At 39.2% G+C, this 24460-nt stretch overlaps 1 protein-coding gene across 1 annotated transcript in view; it reads right to left on the minus strand.

Annotated features, from left to right (window-relative positions):
- LOC122352003 (peripheral plasma membrane protein CASK-like) overlaps positions 1 to 24460 on the minus strand; it is an 85590-nt gene that overhangs the window by 7440 nt on the left and 53690 nt on the right. Inside the window, exon 2 of the mRNA XM_043249466.1 lies at positions 7727 to 7839. Within this exon, the coding sequence (XP_043105401.1) occupies positions 7727 to 7839 (113 nt within the window). The remainder of the gene's footprint in view (positions 1 to 7726; positions 7840 to 24460) is intronic.

Consider the following 24460-nt stretch of genomic DNA (forward strand, 5'->3'; position numbering starts at 1 on the left):
CACATTCCCAATGCTTCTGTATTTTAATGCTTTTTAATTTTACAACAACAAAATCATTGCAAATGTACCACTCAGCAACTGTTTAACGAGAGTCATTTAATAACCCTACCCATAAATCCAAATCCTTAATTTACAATTCAAAACCCCTTAAAGCATAGGCAGCTCTTTCAAACGCAAACACGTGAACCAATCAGCATTCAGACACAGATAGGAGGTGAGAGCAATGCAAGTGTGTGAAGTCGGTCTGTGCAGTCAGGTCCACCTTCAGAGAGGTTCTGCTCACGCTGAGTCAGTTAAAGAGTGCTACAGTGTCTCTGTAGACATGTGTACAGTATGAGTTTTTGTGGGGGAAAACTCATACTGGCACTCATACTCAAATAGTGCCACAGTTTTGATTATTGTAAATAAATCTAATTCATCTTTTTTAATTTACAAATTTTCTGCCTGAATGGAAAGAATTTACTTAAGAAATGTGAGTTAGACCAAAAGAACTGATTGTTTCAAAAAAACCCCAAAACTCTAGAATAATGCAATGCATGTCTAGTATACGTGCTAAGAAGTGCACCAAACAGGAACTGATGCAACAAACCTCCAACACTTATGAGTTCTTCTTCAGAAGTGTTCATTGCATCAATTCAGGGTGTTTTTTCCTGGGGGACTAATAAAAAAACTGTAACTCAGTTTGTGTAAAGTCAGCCGGCTGGATTGAAACTGCAGCCATGTCATGTCATTTTTGTGTGTGAACGGACCATAGGAGGTCTGTGAGTGTCCTGACTGAACTGGAGAATAATTCCAAGCCAATAATTATGCTGGGCCACGACTCCAGCATATGTGGCCTCTCTCCATCACGCCAGCACTGTCACTAACCTGAGTAAACAGCGATCCATCAAACAAAGTATCAGAGAGCCACCTGACGCCGAGTTCCAGTAACCAGCCAGATTGACCCCTGAAGCATTAATAAAATGACATGCATCCCAGCCCCCCCAAAAAGCAAAGCAAAGGCCTCGAGCAACATGCCCTACTCTGTCAAACATCTCAAAGCACTCAGTCAAGGACGGGAGCACAGATCATTGATGGGGTAGGATATAAATGGCTATGTAAGCAAAATGAAACAAGAAGTTAAAGTGTTGCCATCGCTGAGGAAGAAGGGACAAGGAGCCCTTCTGCTTTACTCCCTGCTATTTTTGTGCCCTCTCAAATAGAAGAGAAACATGCGTCTTTCTGAAAGAGAAGTTTGAAGGTCTAAGTTAATGTCTTTCTGAATAACAGTCTGTTATCAAATGTATGGCGATCATTTGAAGCGTATTTCTAAATGATAGCCTACACACTCAAACCCACACTGTGTGGAGGGCGCTGACACATTTTGACACATTCCAACACATCCAGAGAGTGTTTCTTCAACTAGGAGTATGTTTGGCCATGTGCACCTCAAGAAAAAATATGTGTTAAAACAGTGCATTTATTTTGTCTCTTAACAATGCCAATAGTGTATATTCTTATTTTAAAAATATTAAATGATGCCAAAGTTAACACAAATAGTAAAATGGTTTAGCATTATTTCAATATTCATTTAGATTATAAAATATATAATATATAATATGTATAATATTACAAATAATGCAATATTTAAAAATATATATATAATATATAATATATAATAGGTATACAGGTAACATTATTATTATAGGGAAAAACATTTCATTATTAACATTATTATTAGCAGCAAATTAGGAGTTTATTGAGGCAAAAGTCATGGTTTGTTAATAGCAAGAATAAATTGTGCAAAAATACACTTGCAGGCATGCAGCAATGTGACCTTCATATTAAAAAAATAGATTAATTTCAATCAAAATCAACCCATACTAGAGGCTGAAGAAAACGGCCATAAAAGGATGTTTAGAGTTCAATCCACAACATACAGCACTGATGATTTCTTTCAAGCTCAACCTATGCATGCTGTGAGTTAACACACTGGCATGGATTTCACATGATGTTCAGAGACAAATCATAAAGAGGCTGTTAACATGCTCACCCATTTTTATAGAGAGAGAGAGAGAGACAGAGAGACAGAGAGAGAAAGCTGCAGTCAGCATGTGATTCAGAGGTGCTGATGGACGGCGGGGACTCCTCGCTGAGCAGCATTTACGAGCTCACTGTGGCATCTGCAGCTCACATGACACCAGACGCAGCTGCTGCTGACACACACATACAGCAAACACACACCTCCCAGGATCTCTTAGTATCTGGTTAGCGTCATGCTAGAGAAGCAGGCGGCATGAGGTTGGAGAAGCTGAGGTACAGCTAGAGCATTAAAAGACAAGATATTACATTTGAAGACAGCCATTTACCATCGGGTTGCGTCTCGATTTATGACTTGAAGGGCACAAGAGATGTAAAAATCAATACAGCATCTTTTTTATTATTTTGTAATTATTAAAGAAATAATGAAAATCCATATTTCACATTTCTTTGTCAGATGCCGAGCTCCAGAATAATTTCATACATAATATAAAGAGGAGGCTGCTCAGTTCCAGTGATGAAAAGAAATGGAAGAAAAGGTTCTCTGGTCTCTAGAAATAGAGCTTTGTTCTAAGGGTACTTGAAAAATACATTTCGCATCACATCAAAGAAAAAAAAAGATATAGATATAGTGGATAGTTCAGAATATGCTCCAAAAGGTTGTAATTGTGGGCCAGTTTTATACTTTGCTTAAAATCCTTAAACCTATTAGCAAAGATGTTTCTGATTAGCAAACAATATCTGGTCTAAGATGAGAATATCCAATTAAAAACCAGTTAGTATGTGGGTACATGTGGGCAAATCTTTAAGGTATGATAAATGGCATGATCACCAGCAGAAGAAGTGTTCCCTGCTTCTCTCTCTCATTCTTTAGTGGAAGGTTGGTTGATTACAGCAGGCTTGAACAGCCTAATTGTCTTCTAAATGTTTACAGATGCGTGGCTTTAGCACTCAGTACTACAGATATATCCGCTTGAATTCTTACAGACTAATGTGGCATATATATATATATATATATATATATATATATATATATATATATATATATATATATATACTGTTTACATATATACATATACATACACACACACACACACACACACACACACACACACACACACACACACACACACACACACACACACACACACACTTGTGTGGAGGGAATGAGTATGATTTGAGAATGTGTATTTAGTCTTTACTGACTAACAAGAAACGGCATGATTATGAATTCAAAATGTTGCACCATCTGAAAGGTATAAGGATAAAAAATGTTTTACTCCAAACTCCATTCATGAAGTCCGTTGAGTGTTTGAAATAAATCCTTGTAAGATGATGTTTTAACTTCAAGTATAAAGTATTTTGAAGAAATCTTTTCATGTCTGTGTATAGTTAAGGCTATGTCCACATGAAGCCTGAGCTTTCCCCCATCCAATTTTTTTCCCCTCCTTTTCTCAGTATCTGCATACACGGATAACCACAAAACAATGCAGCATACATGTCAGACCAGCATTGTTTGTTCATGCTTCTGTTGCTGTTATGTAGCAGTGTCTGACCAGGGGCAAGACGTGGGGTGATGATCATTGTTTAAGAAAAATATACGGATTGACCATCCACACAAAAACACAAGAGTGTCATTTTCAAATTTATCCTCTCTGGGACATGGTTTCAAACAAAAATGTTTGTTTATACAGTCTCAAAACAAGTCTAAGAAGCATCTCTAAACCACATCTGCCCCATTAATAGTCTTGAAAAAATAAACTACTTTTGAAAAGTTGCTAAATGCTTTTGGAAAGAAATTTTTTGAGATCTTGGAGAGAGGTTAAAACAAACCATACTGATCTGATCCGTAGAGAAAGAGAGTTCACCCAGGCTAACAACCTCTGCGTCTGCAGCGTTCTGAGTCAATCTTTTCATGATTTGGTGACTTTATACAAATGTTGCGGAGGAGCAAACATGAAAAGCAATGGAGTGTCTTTTAAATTATAATTGTGGATTTCCACAGGCTGTTTGGAGGCTTTCCTCTCTGTAAATATCCTGAATGGAGCCGCTTTGAAAAACATACACAAAACACTCTCTTTCCAAAAATAGCATTAAATAAAGGCGTAGCTAAACGAAAAGGTAGCAGCAACCTCAAAACAACCTTTTGTGGCAGAAGACACTGCTGGAGCGCTGCAGGGGTGAAGATGATGATGATGATGATGATGATAGCTAAGACATTTAACATTCGGGCTGTTTGCGTGTGCTATGGTGGAGACTTTAGAACCTCCCGCAGGGAAGACAATAAAGAAGCCCATCTCTCTGCCTCTTGGAGGCTGCATTCCCTTTCGAATCTGGACAGATTTCTTCTTTTTCACCCCACATCAATAAGACCCCACTGAAGTTGATTGTGGCCCTCTGGATGACCACACACTTTCTCAAAGAATGTGCTGCAATAAAAAAACAAGACAAGGTTACTGAAAGGCCAGGGTGTTGTTCAACCGCCACTCTCAAATACGAGGTTTTATCAATGGTTCTGGGAGCTGGAGGATGAAAGACATTTCAGTCAGTCCTGTAGTAGACGGAGTAAGAATGAGTGACTCCAACAGTCCTGTGCCCTCCACAAAAATCTTACAAAGCTTGGTGTTTTGAAGAATGTTTTTTCTTTTCAAGGAATAAAGCTTTTCTAATTCTATCTTTTCTAAATTGCAAGATCATAAATGATAACAATATAACATATTACAAAATAAAATAATAGTTAAAAAAATGATTACATCATAATATGGAAGCATAAGGTGACCTAGAGCTCTGAGCTTCAATTCAGACATCCGGCAGTAAAGTAAAATCACAGACATCTGGATAAATGAGAAAGAAACATCCTTAACCTATAAAGCAAACAAATTTCAAACTTAGTCTTGCTACAATGAACTGAAATCAAATCGGCTCACACACTTAGGCACTGCTTTCATTTTACAAAATAACCCTTTCAGAAACTAAAACCACACTGAATATCATCTTTACATCTGCTTCTGTCCATCAGTAAGAGAGAGAATCCGTCTCATCTGAGCTAAGTGGCCCTTATGGGCTTTCCCTAGTGTTGTGCTTTACGGTAAGTGCTGCAACGGTACGTGAAAGCATCCGTACTCCAGTGTATCGATGTCCTAAGAGTTGCTATAATAAAACACTGGACTCACGCAAACAAAAGTGTGCGTTTATAGTCACTAAACACAGAATAGGTTTTATAGAGTTTGGAGAGGATTTGTCACAGATGGCTGGCAGCTGGCACGATGACCTTAAGGTGCTTCAAACACAAAAGTGGCACAGATGACGGTGTGGTTTCCCCCAGCTGATGTCTAGACAACAAAAACAATCAGCTTTGTGATGTGCCAACAGTAGTACAGCGTTTCATACAGATTTATGTTTATAGGTGAAACTACAAATATGCGCAGATGCATGCACTACAAATGCCACTGGCACTTTCACTGCTTTTCACCACCTGTTATTCATAGTACAGTAGAGGAAAAAAACAACAGAAAAAACTCACAAAACCACCATATATTACTTCAGTATTGAGCAAAAAGAGCTTTATACGTTACATTTCATCAAGTCTAGCAGTGTAAACAGTCTCTCAAAAGCAAAATCCTAGAGCAGAATCTGTAACTGAAGTGTCAAGCAGAGCAACAGTCACTAATGTCACTTAATTATGGGAAGTGTTGCTTGTCTACAGAGCTCATTACCAGACTGTGTGCTCCTGCTGATTTTTCAGATTACGCAGAGATTCCACAGGTCTGGGTGCAATGATTTGAATGATAATATAAGAAAAGGTTTCGCTGGTATAAAAGCCACCAATGTTAGAATGGGTGATTTTTAGGAAACACAGCATTCCTTATAGCATATCTTAACCAATTAAAAACAAGCATAACATGTGAAAACCTATGTGAATGTGATTTGACGGGATATTGTGTTGGGTAGTCTCAGCCACATTAAAGTCTCAGTGGTCTGAAGTCACTCAATCCTAAGCAATTACAAATTTCCGTCTGTTATAAAGCTCACATTTCCATTAAAAAACAAAACTCAGAAATTTGTACCCAGGTGCAAAATTGATGTGTTTTATGGTGTTTGAATCTTCAAGATCTCCATGAAAGAACATATCTAATGGACTGTGTGTTTTTTCTGGTATGGTTTATAAGGACACAAATGTGTAGAATGAGACGCGTACTACAACGCAAACATGGTTTATGAGAACACTTTCTATGTCCCAGCTAACCTAATGGCTTAAAAAACAGTTCTCTGTGTTTTGTGCCAGTAGTTTTGTGTGAGCGGCATGTTCAGGGAAAGAGGACAGAACTTATACAGTCTAAAAACCATTACACCTAGTCCTCGTAACCAAAATTAAAGTGCAAGGAGGCAAAGTTCACAGAGTTGCTTCTATCCTAAACTCAGAGAAGAATAAACATTTAAAAGGTAACAGAGTAACAAAAGTCAGAGTTACTGCAGCGTTTTAATCACCGAGTCTCATGAGTTTTACAGCAGATTCTGAAATACCAGCATGAGTGTGTTCTCTCCCACATAGGAGAAAGACAGATGGGAGGTGGGTAGAGTGTTTGCCGAGACTGTGAAACTCAGGAGAGATGAGACAGAGGTTTAGCAGTGGACTGAGATAACACAAAGCCCTGGGCAAAGATCTCTTTCTCACATGCACAGTACTTAACATCCTACCCAAAGAACTTCTCTGTCTTCAGAGAATTCACGGAAACTGTTCAGCTATGTTTCCATGCTTACACAAATCCTCACTGATTCAGAGCAAGTACAGTGAATCTGTCTGTCTCAGGAGACTTGTAGACTCTTCGACCCAGTCAGTACTGCACACACAGTACTGTATATCAGCCAGTTCACTCCAAGCATGATAATGATGAAGACGACTGTAAAGAAAACGATATTAGCGTTCACACAAGAGAACAATAGAACTGTTCTCAGGTGTGACATCCTTACAAATGACTCATTTATTACTTGTTTAGTGAAATAAGCACTAAAACAACATGACCCCCAATTCCCAAAATATATACAAATAAAAAAACAGCTAAAATTCTATATTAAAAAGTATGCCAAAGAATAATTGCATTAATAATTGTCTTGTTGCAAATGCTTTGATAGACATCTAGCTGGAGTAACACACACACTCAGAGCAAGACTCACACATTGAGAACACTCAAGCGTACTGCTGCAAAACCTCCCCAATGTGCCATTTAAGGTAAAATCTGTGATCACACTTCAGCACAATACAAAAGTCAGGTCTTCAGTTTACTCTGTCCAACCATGGTGTAGTCCTATCTACGATCTCAACAAAACACAACACATGTGGTGCCCACTCTCAGCGTTATGCATATATGTCACAGCCAAGCAGCACTTCTATTTTCACATCAACAAAGTAATGCTAATTCTTCAGTACATTTTGGACAGCTGTATTAGTTACTGAAACCGCAGATGTTTAGGAGGTGAGTTGGTGGTGTAGACATATCGAATTTCCTCTCCAGAGCTGCTGATTAGAGAGTGGTTGATCAAATCGACACGAACCCAGTCATTCATTTTGGGTCCTTTCCAGCTCTATGTAAAGAATTCGGTGCTTATTCATGAAGTAACACTGAATATGTATGCTGAGCTCTGGAAAGGTCGCAGCTGATGAATTCTCTTCACAATCGTCATCAAAAGAGGAACGCGAGTGTTTTACCTTCTGTGCTGAGGCCAGGGCTGGAGGTGAATTTGGCCACATCCACAATCTTCACAGCAAACTGTTGGCCTGTCTCTCTGTTGATGCATCTTCGTACCACACTAAACGGCCCCCTGAAAAGGAAACATACAGGTAAATTACTTGAGTCCCGCACATTCTGGGATAAATATAGGCAGTGTTGCCATTTAATTAAACCAAATGAGATTTACAAATCTTTACATTTTGGAAATAAACTCTTTATTTTATACATTCACTCAGGTATATGGGTAGCCAGTTTAAGAATCATAATGATTATGATCCCTAAAATGTTTCCCATTTTGGATGATTATTCAGTCTGATTTATCAGTCTGTGACTGATGATCATTTTTATACAGAGTCTAACAGCAATGAATAACCTATGAGTGGGCAAATAAATATTACTGTCAATAAAAAAAGTTCAGATCTTTCCCAGCAGTACAAAAACCATAATCAAACATAATAACACACATGCCTTAACCTTCCTGCACAAACAATTTTTCATTTAGCTGGCCTCAATATTACCTTTGTTTCCTCTGCTCTCCAGAAATTTAGCTGTTGTTGCTACTTTGACCCATGAACCTGTTACATTTTATCTTTAAACAAATGTAATTAATTCATAAAAGTACCCAAGTACCCACAAGTCACTCATTCAAGTACGCCTCATATGGCAACGGTTTTGGGGAAGAAGTGAGATTTTCAGTCTCAACAATGTCATTAGAGCCGTGCACGGCTTGACAACTACAAGCTGGCTGAAGTAAAAAGCCTGGCCTCTTTCTAGGAATAAAGGAATGCACACATCAGCAATGAGGATGATGAGATTGTTCTGTTTGAGGAACAGCGGGAAGTAGAGAGGCTGGGGAAAGGCTGGCTTTCTGTGAAAAACTGTGATCTGATATTCCAAAGCCTTTAACCCTTCTCAGCATGAGCTCTGAGTGTTTCTGCCGGCCTGAAGAAAGATGGCAGCAGAGAGACCTCTGAAGCAACTTTTGCTTGTTTGTGTGCAATGTGTGCTTGTTTGTGTTTGTGTCTGTCCTATAGGTGCTGTGCACTCAGACAACGACAAAGAAAAAATGTATCTGAGTAAATGAAACATAAAAGAGAGTAACATTTAAATTCTCATAGTATGCAAATAAAATAATTAATAACTTTAAATTAATATAACTTTATCCTTATATAAATATCCTTAGGATTTAGCTTCAAGCTTGACAGATCAGATCATCTCTGTTCTTGTAGACAGAAAAAACTATTCTCTGCAGCGAGTGAAAATGAGTTGGTGTGATATTTACCTACTTTAAGCTCAGCGTGGCCACATTTTCAAACTTGACATTTATTCTCTAAATTACTGTCGACGAGTCTGTAAAGAATTTCTCACCCTCCTCCTCAGGTACGCAAGTTACATTTCATTACAGACGACCCAGTTCACTCTGACCTGCAGATTTTCAGACATAAAAATAGACAACCTTTATGAAATATGTGTTGTCAGAACCTCTCTCTGTACAGTTCCCAGGTCAGTGCTCCACGGAGAACACTTTAAGGCTGGCTGCTGTCTTCCTGTCATCCGACTCTCTGGCTGAACTGTTAATGAACCGCAGGTGCAGCGAACATGTGGAGCACAGAGTTTAAGGAAGTGTTTGGAGAGCAGCAGTGCTACACCGAATCTATAACTGAAGGCTGATAAAAGTCTTTACTGCCACTTTAGGTCAATTTAATGCATCCTTGCTGAACACAAATATTCCTATCTTTTTAAAAACACCTCTTGACCCCAAACTTTTGAACAGTGGTGTAAAAAAGTATTTATCTATGCTGCCAGCGTAATGTAAAAGGCAGTATTTTTCAGACAGAAATCAAATCAGCTCTAGCCAAGTGCAATGATCTCATTTACTCAAGCTTACACAATTAAAATTTAAAAAGCACATAAACGCACAGACCGCAAAGGAACTTTTGTCCTACAAGTCAAGAGTAATTGAGTTTTTACGCAGAATATTTGTTGAGATTTACTAAAGCTATAAGCCACAAGGTTAAAAAGGTCTTGTCTGGCACGTCACCATGAATGGGTGCACCATCAGTCTTGTGGCTTATTGCTTTTTAAAAAAAAAAAAAAAAACTTCAGCAAGACCATCCATAACAGTAACAGGATTTCTAAAAATAAATCTCCACCTAGCGATACAGAGAATTAACCTCGATCAAACCATCAGTTTATTATAAAACCCACATTACATCATTTTGATGTAGCTAATCAGATGTCAAGAAGCCGATAAAACCAGGAAGCTGGAAAAAAAAAATTGTGTGTTGTGCGGCATTAACATTATAGAACAACATGGTTTTAACGCGACCTTATATGCTGGCATATAAGAATAATTAGCTTATGACTGCGCGTGTAATTATTATCCAAAATTATCCAAAAAAAACCCTTTTCCAAAATTAGACAACAGTTTACTGACCTTAAAGAAACAAGTAGACACTTAATAAATAAAAAGATCTGCATTTTAGGCACAAGTCTATTCTGATTCAGCTATAAAATTGCAATGCCGCAAACTGGAGAATAATGCAAATTGAAGAGGTGGTTGAGAGCTTATTATTATCACTGTATCTTGCTAATACGAGTGCGAGAGGGGCTGTGTTTTCCCCAACACAAACTGCCGGAGCAGATGGCGTGAAGCGCAAAGCTGCTTACTGGCAGAGAGCCGAGTGCAGCCACGCGTGGCTCAGAGCTGGACTCCACCACGCTAAACTGCTGGAACTGTGGATACATGACACCAGAAGCGCCATAACATCTGAAGGGGGCTTTATCTACTCAATCTGTCACGGCCCTCATGTTGTTTTTGGCATAAACGTTCCCTAGACATTACATAAATGATGTTGTGTATTAACACCAACCATGAACACAAAAAAACATTCAGTTGTGCGGAGCTGTCTTTTCCAGACATCAGACGGTACGCATGGAGTGGAGTCCTGAAGGAGTTGCTGTGGAGGTTGATGTCCACTGACAAGTTGAACAAACTGACTGCTCCATGTGTGGGGGGGGGAAATTATGCTGACTGAGGAATATCTTGCTGGCCTCTAAATTGTCTTCCCAAAAAAGAACGGAATAATTAAAATGTTTCAAAGCTAAAAATGTCTCTAGAGGTTCTTCTTGGCAGCCATTATACCTTGCAAAAGAAAAAAAAAAAAGTCAAAATAGTCTCTATGAGCGTAGAGCTGTCCATTATAAAATTCTAAAATGTAATTAAAAGGATATTTCAACACAGAGGATGGAGTTTTAACAAAAGTTATGCAGTAAAAAAAAAACAAAAAAACCCCAGAAAAACTCCTGTGGTATAAGCAAAATAGGAAAACTATCCATGAGTAGTGGATAAAAAAAAACCACCAAAATGCAGACATACAATCTGTAGTTTTCATAAAAGCCGTGCAATTTGACGAATTCGTGCTGACAAATAAATGGAGATTTCTTAATCTTAGTCACCTTTATTTAAATGCCGATTTATATAACAGCGGCTGTTTTCAAGCAGCTTTACAGTATTAAACAGGGAGGTACTTTTTTACTTTATACTACAGATGTTGCAACAATACATAGCTGGTTAAAAACATTATCACTTAATTAAGTAACTGAATCTATTTTAAGGAGCTTTCTCCAAGCAATTCCAAGAAATAGCAGGAAAAGAATAGCATCTTACACACATAATGGGATAGCCCTAGTATTTTTTATCTATTTTATGGATGTCAATGAGAACTAAAATGTTCATCCTGATTACTTTTCACTATCCAAAGAAACACTAAAATCACTTTTTCCAGTGAAAATGAAAAATGCATTTGACAAAAGCAGTGCACATGGAAACCTGTGAGGTGCCCTGCTGGGCTGATTTAGCATAGCATTATGGGAACCGAAATGATGCAGTAAGTGTGCATCGGCCGTTCGCTCCCAGCAGCTGCTATAGATGACAAGCACAAGCAGCGACATGCTGTAGCACGCAGCGGGGATGCCGTGTTTGGTGCCAGAAAGAAGCAGGCAGATTAGATAAGACCAGTGCAGACATGAGAACAGCGGGTATAGGTCACATACACAGGATAAACAAGTCTGGGTAAACCACTTTACAGCAAGTTGAGCAGGTGAATATTTCATTGAAGTGTCTTTCTGTGCAAGAGTGCTGAACGATCATAAATAATGACGGACAGGGAAGATGTCCTCCGCAGCAGTGCATGACGGGGGAGGATGTGCTGGCAGGCAGAAATATGAGGTGAGGAAGGAAAGAAGAGTGAAAACAGGAAAAGAAGCACAGAGAGAGACGCGACGCAGGAAGACGAGAGAAAAGAGAAGTACAGAAGAGGATATAGCGGAGGATGAGAGAATCGGTCAGACAGCGGGGAGGCTGGCAGGGGAAGAACGCTGGTGTTTTGTGACAGCTGGTATCTGTTACAGTGAGCAAGAGATGATGGTGTAGGTGTAGGGTTTCTCCTGTGGAAGATAACTCCTGAGACAGCATGTGTGCATGGGTACCTGCAGGACACCTGACAGCTCAGGGAAACATGGCCACACTGTACAGAGGATGTTCAGCATTGTACTAAAATTATACTCGTTGCACATTAGACAAAGGGTCTGTGTGTATGTACTGTGTCAATATGTGTAACTAAGGTCAATTTATAAAACAGCTGAATAAACGGAATGACCTCTGCTGTAACAAGCAATGAATGTGTCAGTTTAATGAAGAATGTTAAATGCGTGCTTAGGTCTTGATTAATGTTCACATTACCCACGCCATAAAGACAGAGACGTGTCAACTCATCTAGTGTTTCAAAGAGAGAAGTAAATACGGGCACTAGAGGTACAAAACAGAGAACAAGAGATAGGCGGAACTTACGTTCCAAAAAAAAAGTGCTGTGTCGAGCTTGGGAGTGTGTCGTTTATTATCTATTAATCTAAATTAATCTAAATAGCTCATCAAAATAAAAGTAGTGTTAAGTGTATTTTAGCTAAATGTTGTAACAGTAGTTTAAAAAAAAAAACTTTTACAAATACTTGATGAATTGCATCAAATGTGCATTGGTTTTACTAAAACATTCATGTGTGGCCTCGTAAGAGAGTTTAACAATCACAGATGGGAAATTAAAAAAAAATGTTTTATTAATTATCAACAATGTCTTGTGCTTTTGTTAAACTGTATTGTGCAAAAAGGCACATAATTAACCCAAGAACTCGCTCCCACAGACCTGCACTCTATGGTAGAATTAGCTGATATTAAACCATAAGTGATAAAGGGGTTGACTGATTGTGTTCACTGACAGAGCAGTAGAGATTTCATTAGAGTGAGATGTAAATCTAGATGATGAAGACGCTGACATCAGTCCAACACTTGAGTTTCAACTGCTCCAGACCGAATATCATCTTCTAAATCGCTTGCCATCTAGGCGAAGAAAGGAGAAAAAATAGGGTTTGAATAAAAACCCACTCAAACGGCTAATTCAAAAAGGAAATGCAACTAAAAGAAAAGGAAATCTGCATCTCAGAAGCTAATTTTACAAAGATTACAGCCACTGGAGCCACAATGGAGACCGGATGATCTGTGGTAGCTAATGCAGAGGTTGTAAAGAAGGCCTTCAGAGAGAAATTACACTGCTCCGGCTCTCCATAGCACATTCAGGAAGCCTTGGAGGAGTGCAGCTGCACGACAGAGCCACCAGTGCATCACACTCATCTGCTCTGTGAACAATTGCATTGACCTGAGTCAGACAAGTGACAAACACAAACAGAAAAACACAAGCAAATACTTGGAGGATAAAAACCCAATAATAATAAAAATAAAATAATAATAATTATACACACACACACACACACACACACACACACACACACACACACACACACGTATATGCACTTATAATAAATAAATGTTCACAATGCATGGTGTACTGTGATGATTAGCTCTCACACTGGACACATAGAGTAAAAAAAAATAAAATTTTTAAATCTATTCTGGTGGCAATAAATGATTAGAATTGAAAGTGCACTGAACAATCACAAACAGTCGATAATGTAAAGGCAACATCACAGAAAAAAGAAGAATGATATTTCAAGCCCTTAATGCTCAGCCGTAACAAATCAAAATACAATGTCAGCCTGGTCACAAGCAGCTGAGGCCGCCCACATGTGTGTGAGAGGCCTTTAGAGACAGGCATGCTGTGGCAGGTGAGTTATGTGCATCATACAACCCTGTCAGTCCAGCTTAAAATTAAAGACCCTCAGTCCAGAATCCCCATCCATCCCAGGAACGTGATTTAAAGAACGTCCCTCCATGCTCTTACAAAGGGAGTTCATCACAAAAGGAGGTCAGTATTGTAAATGTCATGTGTTTTACAGCATGCTTGTCCATGGCCCAGTGATTGGATATAATAGCCTTCAGCGAAGTGGAGAAACGGGAGGGCTGTGAGCTACATGTTGCGGTATTTCTGCCCCCCCCCCCTTGCATTTCTGACAATTCACGACAATCAACACGCACATACCACCCACTTTCTTGCTGCAAACAAAACACACACTGGAGAACTGAGGGGCTGTGGAGACTGCTTTTGCTGACTGCTCTATTTATGCTGCCGGTACAAACAGTCAAGAGACTGAGCAGCTCTGTTCCAAGAGAGCTGCCTCGCTGTCTACATAGACATATACCTTCCCAGGCTATCTCATAATAATCAAAACGGGACAGCAATGCCATTTAAGCTGTCCGAAACGAGCAATGAGAAAAGCACTTTTTGAATGAAGGTAATAAGAGAGTGGTCTAGCATTTACCTACATAGTGTAACATGCTATTCCACTTTTTCAGCTGCCTCGGTTTTTTCTTCATTCATTTTTCCCATAAGGATTTAAAAAGTCTTTGTTAAATAGTCAAGAACCAAACCATCCAGCCATCATTTTGAGCTCATCACTGTACATTCTTGGATTGCCTTTCCATGAAATTATCAAGTTTAAGCCTTCAGAAACAAACCTACATTACAGTACGATAACGGAAAAGCCAGTTCATGAGGGCAAAGCAGAATGAGAGTTTCTAGACTGCTATCGCTCACAGCAGACATCTTTAATGCTTGGCAGATGATGCTGGGAATGCAACAAGTCACAAGCCTTAATATCAAGCACGCATACGCAAACAAATTTAGACACTTTTCGAATAGTGGACAAAACATTAGCTCATGTCCGTGGCAGTCAAAAACCCTGCAGCAGAAGAATAATACAGCATAGCTCCATCCAAGGAAGGAAAAAAACCAAATCAAACCTTACTTCAGAGAAGAGAGCAAACATTTGGGAAATGAAGCCTAAGTGAATTTCATTAGCATATTTCAGCAGAATAAAGCAGCTCATTTCACTTCTCCTCCCCTTAGTCTCTTATCGTCAGACTGTTGAGCGCAGGCACTCAGCAGCACACACGCAGCCCTACAGAAAAGAGATATCACATGCATCATGGGACAGGTGCTCCATACAAACACGTGCATCAGCTCTCTTTACTCTCATAATGGCATGAAAACAAACAGAAGGGCATTTAAAAACTGCACCGCTCTAACAGTGGTTACAGTGAAAAGAAGACCACCTAGTGTACAGATTACATGGTGTCAGATCACAAGTCACTGGTAAAAAGGTTTTGTCTCTTCGGACAAATGCAATGGTTATATACGTGTTCACTGAATATGCACCAGTATAAAACCACCACAGATTTTAACCTAAAAAACAAACAAACCGAATCCCAACCCATGGATATATTTAGAATAACTTGTGCTCCAATTTCGATTTGCTGCCACAGTATTGTTCTGAACGCAGAGTTCAGAAGTCTCTCAAGCTCACCAGAGCTGCATTTAATCAAAACAGTAAAACAGTAATATCGTTAATTACTATTACAATTAAAGTTAACTGTTTCTATGGCGATATCGTTTAAACGTTTGGTGCAACCTGCACCAAAACAGGCTCGACCGAGTATGTCTCTGGTCTCTGATTCTTATAAAAGACTTCTTCAGCTACTTCTCCTAGAACACTTTTACATAGCAACTTAATTGCCCATTGTAAGCATAATGGGTTTTTTTTAGAAAGCAACAGCATTACAATTTAATAATAAAATTCTTGTTCGTGTAATTGAACTATTACTAACTATATAAAATGCATAAAAGACATGAGTAACAACCAGAAGGGTGACATATTCATAATAACACTAGTAGGCTAACCGCTACAAAAAATATAGACACATAGGTGGGTTTTCTGTTTTTTACTTTTTCTGATTATTTAGAGGCCTTAGAAATGTGAAACAGTAGGCTTTAGGGTTAATTTGGTCTCAAATGTGAGTCAGAAGAAGAGAAATCTTGCAGTTCACGTAAATCTCTCTGCTAGTTTTAAGTGGGCGAGATGTGTCTGCAGGGGCTTTGTCAAGCATCCTGACTGGCTAAGCCATAAGCTTGACATGCAAAGACTTTAATAACACACAGTCTGACTTAAAAATCAAACAATATACTGTTATGCAGTCTCAAAGAGACATTTTCTCAAGATAGAGTAGAACTTTCTACTAAAAAAAAAAAAAAAAAAAAGTTTAAAAAAAGTAAATATTAAAGATGTCTATAAGAACATATTCTCAACATTCGGCCCGACTGTGAACGATTCCTCCAAGGTAATGTGCCGTTTTCCTTGTCTCTTTGTTCTGCTCTGTTCTGACAATCTCCTTTCATTGGCAGTTTAAGAAAAAACAATACGTTGGCAGCATCACAGGAAGAGGCAATTGTTCAAAGACATGTGCTCGCCCCCGCAAACTCACACTGGAGAGATCCAAGCAATAATAAACCGCCAATCCACAGAGGTACAGGGCAATAACCAAACACCTGTTTAGCTCGCAGTGGGGAAAAGACCTGCCCTGTCTGACAGTGCAACTTTCTGATGGACGGCAAGACCTGATCTCAGGTCAGATGAAGCTTCGTAAACTAGCGCCGTCTCAGCACTGCCTCAAGAGCATCTTGGTTTTCAGCAGAAAACCAACAACCTGTGAGGTGAGCAAATCTAAACTGATGTAAGATCAGAGTGACGAGTTGTTAAACAAGAGAAAGCCAAAGCAGAGGCGGAAGTCATGGCGTTTGAGCTCTAGAGCAAGAGTGTATACACATAAAGAGCGAGGGAGCCGGAGACAGGCAGAGAGCAGGGGACAGCAGACAGACAGGCGGATGGATGCTCCAGGCGCTCCCCAGGGGTCTCTGGCAGAGCAGACAGCAACCTTAGCTTCCATTAGAGCTGCGTCACTCTGCACCTTTCCTCCTAGACAGCGCTAATGATTTCCTGTCAGCGCTGGCCAATACACACACACACACATACAACTACATGCACTGTAGAAAGCACTTACCGCAGCAAATAACTGAAGATGATACATACAGTATGCTAGGACGGTGAGCATTTTCAAACTTAATTTCCGCAGACAACAAGAAGCGGAAGAGATACTCGGTTTTCATTGAATTTTCCTGGCCATGAAAATACAATACATTGGCAAAACAAGCTAGTTTCTAAATTACTGGCAACATTTGCAGACAAACAGGATTCCCATTTTGCAAATACATATAATCTAACATAGGCCTGAAAATACAAGTATACTAAGATACTAAATATTGTATTTCATATACATGAATTTGAAATACTGCCCATCCCTTTCAAGGATGCAAGTCATACTGGTACACTTCAATTAGGGCACGGAAACAATAAACAAAAGAATAGATGTCTGCACACTGAAATTATATCTCCAGAAATTGAAAAAAAGCTAAACCTTTTGCCCAGCCAGAAGTCATTATTTATATTTTCTTTGCATTCAAAAAGCAATTATCTATCAAGTCTTCCTGATCCATAAACAAACTCAAAACCAACATGTGTGTGCTGCTCTATTTGTGCCGATGCCGTCTCTCCTTTTCTCCTCTGCCTGCTGGTCCTCTAGTGGCCAGCTGGTGTCAGCAGCTCTTTATTGAGAGCAGCTGCCACATCAGGTACCTGTGCCAGCTGGGCACATCGCCCTGTTGGCCACAGCTGCCACAGCTAATCAGAAAGCACTGCTGCCAGGGCAAAGCTTGATGGAGCAGGCGTGGAGAGATCTGTTGTCCGTGCGGCTAGGAGCCCCGGGCTGCCCAATGCAATGCCTGCTGTGCTTCTCTCCGCGGTGGGCAGAGAACACAAGATCAATACAGCCTCCAGCTGGCATCAACAACCTCAGTGGCGGGGTGTAGATTAAACACTGACGCCCAACTGGTATGGACTGGTTTAACAATACAAATCAGTAAAGCTAATGGAGAAAAGCGGTGGATTAGCTTTAGTGCAACGCCCAAAGAAGTCAAAAAAAAAAAAAAAAAATAAATAAATAAATATATATATATACACATATATATATATGAATCTTTGAGTGAATATAATGAGAAAGAATTCATTTATGTCCTCTATTTGCCCTATTACATTATGGAAGTGTCATGGCGGACGCTGTGGGTGATAAGCAGTAAGTCTGTCCAGGATTCCGTGCCAGTGTAACAGATTTAAAGGGAACAGGAAGTGAGAGAAAGAGAGATAAAGAGAGACGGCCCACTCCACTGGCAATCAGAGACAGGTAATCTGTCTCAACCCTTCTCAATGTAATCAGACTCAAACGTTCAATTCTTGATCTCCTGCTGCACTCAGCAAGAGAAACTGAGTAGAAGATTAAAAAAGACATCATGACACTGAGCAACAACCTGAATGCTCACACCCTTCAGGGTTTAAAACGGCCACAAAGCTTCTCAAGAACATTATATACCCCCCGAATCAAAAGAATAAAAATGTATTATACTTTACACACTGGGGGTGTCACAATATATTAGTATGATAACCATGATATTAAGAAAATGAAATGACTGAAATAGTTTTAGTACTATATGAGAGTATTGTAAATCGTACAGGACCCGTAATTATCCGGTGTGTAGCTACTACTGCCACACACTTTACTCACACCTGATAAAACAAGTGAGGGAGGGTTTTTTATGATTCTGTAAAAAAGACAGACACCTCAGTCTGCAAAAAAGTGCCGATCAATAGTAAGGTCTTTTTTATAAGTGTACAGTTAAATAGAGAATTCCAAATGAAAGTGAGCACCCCTATGCCCTTTTCCCTTCAAGTGTGTTCTTTGAAGCATTACCTCTTGTATACGCGGTTGGAACTCTCTTGGGAAAGGTACTGACCAAATTAAAAATTCTTGCATGTGTTCTACTGAAGAAACAAAGTCACCTTGGATGTCCTGGGGGGTAAGCAGATAAACATCGAATTTTCATTTTTGGGTGAACTATCGCTTTAATGGCCCTCCGGAAGGCTCCTTCTTGAAGGGATTCAGGTGTTTATTTTCATTTGGAACGCATCTACAAATGGCATTCCCTTCACAAAGTGCCCTTCAAGAGCACAAAAAAGCCTTTTGAATTCACCTTAGGGCTGGGCGATAATTCGATAACGATAATTTTCACGATATAAATTTTCTCGATAACACGATAATGACAGTTCGATAAGCGCTCGATAATGTTTACGCGACTATACGTGAACGCAGCGCGCGACGCATTTTGCAGCCTGCGCTTCTGGATGCCACACGCAGTGTTAGTACTATACAGCCATACAGTGTCAGTTGCACGTGTTGGAGGAGTAAGAAAAATGAGCGACAGTGAAGAAAATGCACCGTCCACGACTAGCTCCGCAGGTCACAGACTTAGTTGACAAGAAAGGTCACTCAACTTCAGTAGTCTGGAGCTATTTTGGTTTTTTGCAATCCGACACAAAACAGAGCGACGTGCACTGCAAACTGTGCAGACGACTCGTGCCATCAAAACAGGCAACACCACAAACCTCTTTCATCATTTAAAACAACGTCACCCTTCAGAATACGAAGATGCAAAGAAATTACAGACCCAAACAAGTGTTGGTAAACGTCGTGGACCATCTACAAGCATCAGCGCAACTACCCAGCAGAGTCTCATGTCGTCATTTTTCAAAGCCGTGCCTTATGAGAAAAAACAAAAGACATGGAGACATCACAAAAGCAGTTGCATATTGCATTGCAAAAGACATGCTTCCCATTAGTCTTGTTTCGAAAATGAAGGATTTAAGAATCTTATCCACGTTCTTGACCCCAGATACGAACTACCGGCCGAAAAACATTTCGCTGTGAGACAGCGCTTCCACGGCTATATACTGAGTGTAGGGAGACGGTAGAGCGGCATCTGCAAAATGTACAATTCTTCGCTACTACTTCGGATATATGGTCCAGTCGCACATCGGAGCCTTATCTGAGCCTTACAGTTCATTTTATAGACGAAGACTGGAATCTTCAGAGCAAATGCCTTCAAACAGCTTATTGTCCTGAAGATCATACAGGTGAAGTTATTGCCCAAGGAATGACTGAAGCACTCACCTCCTGGGGCTGAGTGAAACCAGACAAGTATGTATCACAACTGATAGTGGTGCAAACATGGTAAAAGCTGCATCGCTCAATAAATGGACACGACTTCAGTGTTTTGGACATCGACTACACTTGGCTATTGGTAAGCATTAGTCTCCGTATTCCATCTAATAACAAAAAAGTTATAGAAATAATAATAATGCAACAACGAATCGATTAAATCGATTAAAATTGATTACTAAAAGTAGTAACTTTTTGGGAGTAACGTTAACTTATGAATTTACGTGCTGAATCTTGCGTTGTGTGTTAAAATTTTGAATTAAAACGGAAAAATAAAATAAAAGGGATACATCTGTCATACAGCGTTATTGTGGCTGCGTGTGTCACGTGACAAACATGACGGCGTAGCCATGGAAACATTAAAGGTGAACGTTCTAAAATTACGGTCGCCTAAAAATTCACTCCTACACTGCAAAAAGCTTTTTTACTTAGTAATTTTGTCTCGTTTCCAGTCCAAATATATTAAAAAAAATCTTAAATCAAGATTACTAGACAAGAAAAAATGGCATGAGAAAATTAAGAGATGCTTAAAACTTCTGTTTGAGATGCTTTAAATTCTTTTTTGGAGTGCACTTTCTAAAGATTTTAGTTCTGTTTGAATAAAAATTAATGCTTTAATTGTTTTTTTGTTTTTATCCAATTGATCGATTAACAAAAAATAATCGACTGACTAATCGATTATTAGAATAATTGTTAGTTGCAGCCCCAGTTGTATTATTGATGTGTTCTTAAATGTTAATGATTACAAGAAAGAAGCCATATTTAAAACTGAAATGCATAATTTAGCCTAAATATTTAATGTGGAGTAGTAGTAGTAATGATGCTGATATAAAAAGCTAATTTATATAGTGCTGATGGCCTTGTGCTGCTCAATTGTTGCTACAGTATATTATATATATTTTTCTTTACATATTGTGGATACATTTGAAAAAATATTGTGTTGAAAAAGACAAAGTAAGTATCTATTTCCATTCCTTCCTCAGAGAAAGCGGGAAGGACAAGAGGGTGGAACGAGCTGTCGGGCTGTGTAAAAAGTAGTGGCTGCCTTCTCTTTCTCTTGGAAAAGAAAAGAGACCTTGTGACTGCTCAGGAAGAACTTAAACTGCCCAGACACAAGATGGTGACAGAATCACCTACCAGGTGGGGCTCACGCCAAAAGATGGTGGCCAGGGTGATTGAACAGCACAAGGCTATCAGTCAGGTACTCACTGCTGACAAGAAAACCAGACACTTGGTGCCTACCTGGCAGGACATTGACGTTTTGGAGTCAATAAATGAGGGCTTGAAACCACTTCTTGAGTTCACAGATTCACTGTCTGGTGAATCTTATGTGAGTGTGTCCTACCTTAAGCCTGTGCTGCACCTCTTCAAAACAGAGGTCCTGAAACATTCTGATGATGACACACAGCTCACAAAGGACATAAAGACAGTAGTCATAGACTATCTCAGTGAGAAGTATGATGAGGAGATAACAGATGAACTGCTTGATATGGCATCCTTGGTTGATCCGCGCTTCAAGACTCAATATATCAGGCCAGAGAAAATTGAGGGAATCAAACAAAGAGCAGTTTCTGAGATTCTGAATATGGAAGGAGACCAAGGTCCATCCACTTCACAAGCTTCATACAGAACAGAAGAAATGGAGGCAGAGGGGGGAGCTGCTGCAGCTGTTCCTGCCAAGAAGCAGAGGAAGTCACTTGGCAGTTTTTAAGAGGCCATCCCCAGCAACACAGGACTCACTGACATGCAGGTAGTGGAGATGGAGCTGGAGCACTACCTCATGGCTCCAGATGCAGACAGTGAAACAGAACCCTGGATTGGTGGAAGATGTATGACAAAAATTTCCAAAAGTAAGCCAACTAGCAAGGCGTTACTTGTGTATCCCTGCTACCAGCTCCCCTTCCGAGAGGCTTTTTAGTACTGGAGGAAACATTGTGACCTGTCATAGAGCAGCTTTAAAACCTGAGACTGTAGACAGACTTGTCTTTCTTGCACGTAACTTGTAGGGAAATGTCTTTGGCTGTTGAAAACTTGAGCAGTAAATGCTGAAAAATGGTTAAGATTGTTCTTTTGTTTATTATTTTTTTATTTATATTGTCAGACAGCTCAAACATTTTACAAAATGTGTTAAATCAGCTGCACAAAGGGATTGGCATGCTGAAAAGATTTGTCTATTCTCATTTTTTGTTGGAAGATAAATATACTTAATCACTTTAACTCTACATTTACAGTCAGAGCCATGTTACAAATGTTGTATAATTTTACAGTTCTTATTTTTTTATAAAAACGTTTTATATATTCTATTAATATTAATAATATTATTCTATTGATGTTGATGTAACTAGTAATATTCAAATCTGTATCTACCTCAATTGATCATTGTTTGAAAATTATTTGTCATGTTCTGACAATAAACTATAAATAATAATTAATTGTCTGGTTTTTCTTTTATTCAGGAGAAAAAACCTGCCTTTAAAATCGCTAGATATAAAGATTTGACATTTATCGTGATAATTATCGATATCGATTGATAAGGAAAAAATTATCGTGATAATTTTTTTGCCATATCGCCCAGCCCTAATTCACCTATAGTTAAAAAGTAATTGTATTTTTTTTTTTTTATCTATATATAGATATTAAGATAACACTATTTTTTCCACAATAACTGTGCAGTGAAAATTTTATATCATGACACATATATTTTGCAAGAATATGAGTTATTTAATTCACTTCTTAAACATACTTTTAGAGCCACTTTTATAAAGTAATTTTTTCATGTCAAAAAGCACTTACATTAAACAGTTTAAAAATGTATAAGAAACTACATCTGTTTTTTTTGTTGGCTATTCATTGTGTGTTACAGTATAATGAATAAGATCTCAAACCAGCCTCTACTAACCTGGAGGCAAAGCCGTTACATTTTACAGCTTCATTAAACAAGCCCTATTAGAGGTCATGTCTGGGTGAGGACCAAAGGCTCAAAGTGCTTATCAGCTCACCGGGAGGCTGATTGACCACTCGATGACATCTAATCACACTTCAAACTCTCGTGCCTTGTTACTAAGAGAAAAAAAGAGAACTTGCTGCTGTTAATACTGCACTGTGGCCACTCCAGTTCATTATTTCTATACAATACTTCATCGGTTGTCCAGCCCCACAGCTGCTCCTCTTTTACATGCGGCTATGAGGTCAGGCAATTTTGTGCTTCTGTACGTTTGTGGTGTAAATGTACAAGAACAGAAGCATAAAAATACACTCACACTGAATCTAAAAAAACAATAGCAATAATACAGAATAAGTATATGTGCCTAAACGTGACAGATAGCATATACGCATGTGTGTGTGTGACCTGTCTCTCCATGAAACAAACACACAGTCTGTATTACCCTATAAAGCCTCCCCCAAAGAATATTTATTAGACGTGGGGCTCCATTTCAAGCATTACCATCCGTCTGCTCCCGCCCTGCTGACACTCTAATCACATTCCCAGCCCTCTACCACCTTTACCACTCTTCACTGCAAACCTGTTTCCTTTCTTCTTTGGAAGAAGGCCAGAGGAACAGCATTTCATCCTGCGCCGAGGCCTGTGCTTCAAACACGCTCAGTGTGTGTATTTGGCTCAGTTATCGGCACAAGCAAGAGGTTTGACTCAGCACTTTTACCACACGTTCACCGTTTTTACCGCTATCCTGTATTAATCTTTAACCTTACAAATCCCATTACATCTGTCCTCCTGTTGTACGCAAGAGTGTGTGTGTGTGTGTGTGTGTGTGTGTGTGTGTGTGTGTGTGTGTGTGTGAGTGAGAAAACGACACTGGCTGCTTTCCCAAAATCTAGTAAGCTGTCAACCTTTTGATGCATCATAGGTTTATTAATTTAAAAAAAACTGTCTAGCTCAGAAGCTCACTAGGTTTTGAAATGTAGCTGACGCTGTCCGATCTCCTAGAGAGATAAAATTAGGAAGGCACAGATCAAATCAGTGATGCAGTATGTGTGACGGCTACAAGAGAGTCATGATGCCCTGCGGTCGTTCTCTGCTCCCAGAAGACTTATGCACAATGTTCCTCAACGTGTATTCAACATAGACCTAGATTACACTCCACTGGATTTATAACAAGACACTTTCTCTACAATGAATATATTTGTCACATTCTATGTTCCAGTATGGTTCGAGGGTTACACATACCTGTTGAAGTAATGTATATTACAGTATATTTTAAATGACATATAGGCCTAGTAGAAATCACAGTTACACTAATGT

This window comes from Puntigrus tetrazona, chromosome 9 (assembly GCF_018831695.1).
Source record: "Puntigrus tetrazona isolate hp1 chromosome 9, ASM1883169v1, whole genome shotgun sequence".
NCBI classification, from domain to species: Eukaryota; Metazoa; Chordata; class Actinopteri; order Cypriniformes; family Cyprinidae; genus Puntigrus; species Puntigrus tetrazona.